Source organism: Suillus subaureus, assembly GCF_016647635.1.
Source record: "Suillus subaureus strain MN1 chromosome Unknown BJ212scaffold_242, whole genome shotgun sequence".
NCBI classification, from domain to species: Eukaryota; Fungi; Basidiomycota; class Agaricomycetes; order Boletales; family Suillaceae; genus Suillus; species Suillus subaureus.
The window spans coordinates 1-4,844 of NW_024538798.1; the positions used below are offsets into that span (position 1 = coordinate 1).

At 47.3% G+C, this 4,844-nt stretch overlaps 1 protein-coding gene across 1 annotated transcript; it reads left to right on the forward strand.

Moving 5' to 3' along the window:
- Positions 1-2,416: 2,416 nt before the first annotated feature.
- Positions 2,417-2,665, forward strand: BJ212DRAFT_1290217 (uncharacterized protein; the record flags this gene model as incomplete). The annotated part of the gene is made up of 1 exon (XM_041332082.1): positions 2,417-2,665. A coding segment is annotated over one exon (249 nt), but the record flags the coding sequence as incomplete, so codon positions are not given.
- Between the last annotated feature and the right edge of the window lie 2,179 nt (positions 2,666-4,844).

Sequence of the window (4,844 nt, forward strand, 5' to 3'; positions counted from 1 at the left end):
AGTTTGTCACTGATGCATTGATGTCGCATCGTGCACTACACCGTTTCTATCTAATTTTGCAACGTTCTCCCTATACTGACATGCATATATTGGACGCATGTCTCGGCTGTTTTGGTGTTTAAGCAAACAATCCATTGTCGTCTCGAAGTGGTTTCACCAAGCTAAGGTATGGAAGGTTTGACATCATGTGTCCGTAACGGAGTTCTGCATGCTAAGTTTACAGCGTATGCTATGTGGGATATAATGTCGAGTATGTAGATTGAGTGCAGATACACACTGGTTTCTGTTGAGTCTACTGGAAAATAACCCCCGTTCTGCTTTGCCACCCGACACGAGGTATATCACTGAGAAACCAGATCTTCACTCCAGGCCGCCCTGACAACATGCTCTTCATCTTAAGTGAGTGATATGACATCAAGTTTAATGGTGTATTGCTTCATGTTGGTTGTTGGTGTTTTCTTGTTGTGGTAACCGTACGTCCTCATTCAGTTGTTTTGTTATCTCGGCAACATATGCGACCGGCACTATATCATCTTGCACCATGTGCTACGTACTGTACAGTTTCACCTTCGACACTCAGCCACAGATTCGCCATGCCAGTAGTGTCCTGTAAATCTGGTCTGAGGCCAGATTAACAGGGCTAATTAGCAGAGGCTATCCGGGAGATCAAGTTAACCTATGTAAATTAGCGTAAATTTGCAAGTCTGCTGATTAGCGCTAATTTACTTGTAAATTTGACGAATTTAACTGTTAATTAGGGTAAATGTGGTTCTACGGCCATACATCCCAGGTTTTTGCATCAGAAAGTGCCTCTAACGACGACGACGCAACAATGGACGATGTTGTTAACACCTTGGCGTGGGGATTCACGTTTCGGGGTGTTTCGCCCAGGAAGTCCCGGAGATAGGGAGATGCATTTGCCCCTCCAAGCAAGAAGTATGAGTCATCAACCTTTTCAAGCTCGCTCGGCAGTCCTCGCTCATCATTGGGTGGATTGGAGTTGAAGGGTCTCGGTTGAGGTGGACGGCGTCCAGGGAGTGGAAGGTCTTCAAACATATCCATATCTGACGCTGCCAGTGTGCGCTTGCGGAAAATGGTTTCGTTCATGTCTCGCCATCGAACAAGCAATTTTTTTTGGCGGGATTTACATTCTGCATAGTACGAGTGTGATTCACTGATTTGAGGTTGAGGTGCTAGCCAGAAACACATACCTCAGGTTTATAACGATGCCACTGTCGAATTTTGATATGATCTTGAAGTGTCCTGAGATTTTGATTAGCACGACACGGAGAGTTCAACTATGCGATGGTGGACATGGTGTGTTCGTGTGCAAGTGCTGTCTCCGAGTCAACCATTGGTGACCCTCGGCCAGTGTTTGATGTTGGCTAATGGCTTGCCTCAAAAATCGAGCAACTTATTCCAGCAGATGAACACTTCGAGCAGATCGGCCGATACAGCATATTAACCCTAATTAACAGGGCATTTTGGGCCTCCCAGATTAACACAGTAAATTAGCGCTAATTAGCACCTGTAAATTAGCATACACCAAATTTACAGGACACTACATGCCAGTATATTAGTAGCGCCGTTTGCGCCACCTCACCTCAGCGTTGTCTTAACATCTCGCTGAGGTGAGTATCTTTAGTAGCTCATACGCATTCTCTTGTTAATTCATGTATCTAGACTCGTTTCGTTCTAGTCCTTACCACTTCATGCATCTCCTGACCGCATCAAGGTGTCAAACAAAGTGCATCACACATTTAACGTTGCGTAGTTTCTCTACCTTTTGATTGAAGCCAGTGGTTTTGAAGTCAGATGCTCAAAGACTCGAGCACTCTCCCAGTCTCTCGTAGACTGCAAGATTGCTCGAGACAAGTGCGAGCGCATGGCTTCATCTACACATAGTCCTATCGATCAATAAGGACACACTACATCGGGGCCCGGTCTGGGGCATCACACACCTGCCCGACGGACAGCGGATTATCACTTGTTCAGAGGACGGCTCGCTGCGGGTATGGAACTTGAAGAACGGGAAACAAATAGGAGAAGACTGGCAGGACGGAGAAAGTGCAGTGAACAATATAGCGTTGTCTCCGAACGGGAAAAAAAGTGGTTAGCGGGAGTTCAGATGGTGCAGTGAGGTTGTGGGACATCGAATCATGCAAGGTTGTCGCGAAATGGACGGGGCATAGACAACAAGTGGTGTCTGTCTGCTGGAGTCGAGATGGTTGGCAAGTGTTCTCGGAGCGAATCCTGGGACAAGACTGTAAGGCGGTGGGACGTAGAATGCAGAGACAATCCTCGAGCCAATCGTAACCGGGAACTTGTGGGTGTGCTGCATGTGCATGCTGTCCAAAAATCCGCCACTTGCACCCGGTAAAAACTTTTCCTCTGATCCAAGGCCCAAGGGACCGTAATTATCCTGCTATCTCCGGAGCAACTCGAATCATCAGGCTTTCGAACAGTCATGGATAACAAGGCGTTTGCAACACGGTTATGTATCATGGTTGTTGATGAGGCTCACCTGATCGATCTCTGGGGTTTATCTATCCGACCCTCGTACAAAAAGATAGGCTGGATGCGCTCTCGTGCAAGACGCCATATTCCCATGTTTGCTGTAACCGCCACATTGCAAAAAAAAAAAAACAGAGATAGAAGTACTTGAATTCTTGGGCTTTCATAGGGGACATTACCATGTCATACGATGGCAGTACACTAGTCCCTAGTACGTATGTTATACAGAAAAACAGAGATGAGAAAAACAAACAACTTCGACAATCAGTGAGCCTTGCAAATGAGGTTGAAGGACGCATCAAGTCCCCTTGCGGTGTTTGGCCGCAACACCGCCAGGAGTACCCTTAACTACCTTCTTGAGTATCCAGGTGATATTCGAGTCTTGCAGCTGCACGACACTGGCTTTGCGCTTTGCAGCTTTCGATGCCTTCTCGTACCATTCTGAGTAGCGGCGGTATGCGGTTTCGCACATAGCGCCTGCAATATTCGTGACGATATCTTCTTTCCTCATGCGAACGACGGGGTCTCGCAGAGCGTCGACGTCGACGTCGATGTTGATTTCCTTGCACAATGATACCAATCTCTCCCTCACTGCGTTAACTCCCTTCTCTATCATAGCTAGTACCGGACCCGTGGTGTGCTCTGGGAAAGAGACTGTAAAAGTAGCGTTAACTATGTACGAACTTTGAAATGAAATGGAAACATCACCCCATATGCGACTAAATCTGGATCATCAATGGAAATGTCTATAGGATTGTGACCGCGCACCCACAACTTGAACCATATCGAGGATACTGAGCACCATGTGTGGCTTTCTACGATGACCGGCACATTGAGGGTAGGGAGGACACCTGTCACAGCCAGGAAGTCTTCTTCTGACCGTTCCAACGGATCCTGCGGTAGCGTGCATGCTAGTTCCTCTTGAGTGAACGGTAGGGTGCGTCTTCGGATACAACAATGGCAAACACGAGCGATAAGGCTAGGTTTGCCTCGATAACAGCTACTAGTTTTTCCTCCAGTTTTTCCAAGTTCTGTGAAAATGCGGTTTCTGCAAGGCCGAGAATGACGGTCTTGGAGGCGGTATCCCACATATTTTGGAAGGAAATTCGGAGATCAGGGACGAGTGACTTGGATGCTCGGATGTTGCTTGAGATGATTGCATTGACTGCCTGACCGTCAAAGGGAATGTTCCCGAAGAAACACGTGAGGGCCGCGTGGAGTGCGAGAAGAGGAGCTTCATGAACCGCCGAGGGCACCTCGACGATCAATGTACTGCCAGCTTCGAAGTACGTCAATCTGTAGTGTTGTGGTAAGAACCGATGCACAGACCAAGATCTATTTCGAACGCACCTTGACTTTACACCGAAATTGCACGACTCGTCGATGAAACTCGCTAATTGTTCGTGTTCAACCCGCCAAATCCCATAAAACTCCTTGAGATTGATGGTGGTCAGCCTCACAATTACTATACCAGGATAAGTTCGTCAGACGCGTACCTCGCACTCGTGCTGACGATCTGGTTTTGCGATAAACCGGAGGACTTCTTGGCATACACGTAGGGCTTAAAGACGAGAAAATCAGGTCAGCTCATTCAATGCGATTAGGATTAATTGCATACTTGACGGCGACATCTCAGGATCCTCTGCTACAAAATGCTGAAAACTATCTAACAAATAGTTCAACCTATCAGTCGCGATCGGATTTTTCTTTCTTTCGCGAGTTTGATGGCTTTTGCTGGAGGATCGAACTGCAAAAACACCTTTGGCCACTGGCACTAGAACTGGGTCGAAGTCAAAGGCCTCGAGGGGTTTGTAGGCTTCGGGCCTAATACTCTTATCGTCATAGATGGCCCGGGAGTGGCTGCTCCTAGGTTTGGTACTAGTATTCCGAGGTGGATGAGTGGAGAGAGAATCTTTGACAGCAGTAGACATGATGTATAAAGGGCAGTACTGCTAGAATGTGATGTTTTCGAGTGAACCAACAAGTGGTAGCATGCTTAGCTAATAAGGGGTGTCCAACTGTGGACGATGAGATCATCGATGACTGAGCGCTTATATGGACCCTTGCTAGCGCTCACTAGTTACTACGCAAACCGCGGTTCTGGTTGAACATAATACTTCTGGGCCATTGCAATTTCTCCAACTGATCGCATCCTCGCAAGCGCATCGCTCAACAAGATGGAAAGGCCAGTAGCACTGGCTGCCGCGACCAAAATGCGTACATATGGGATGTTGCTATGATTGTTAAAGAAGCCGGCCACGACGATCTTCTTTCGAATCCAAAGGTGAGTTGACAAGCATGTCTCATTGTGTTACGTGCTCACAACTGAA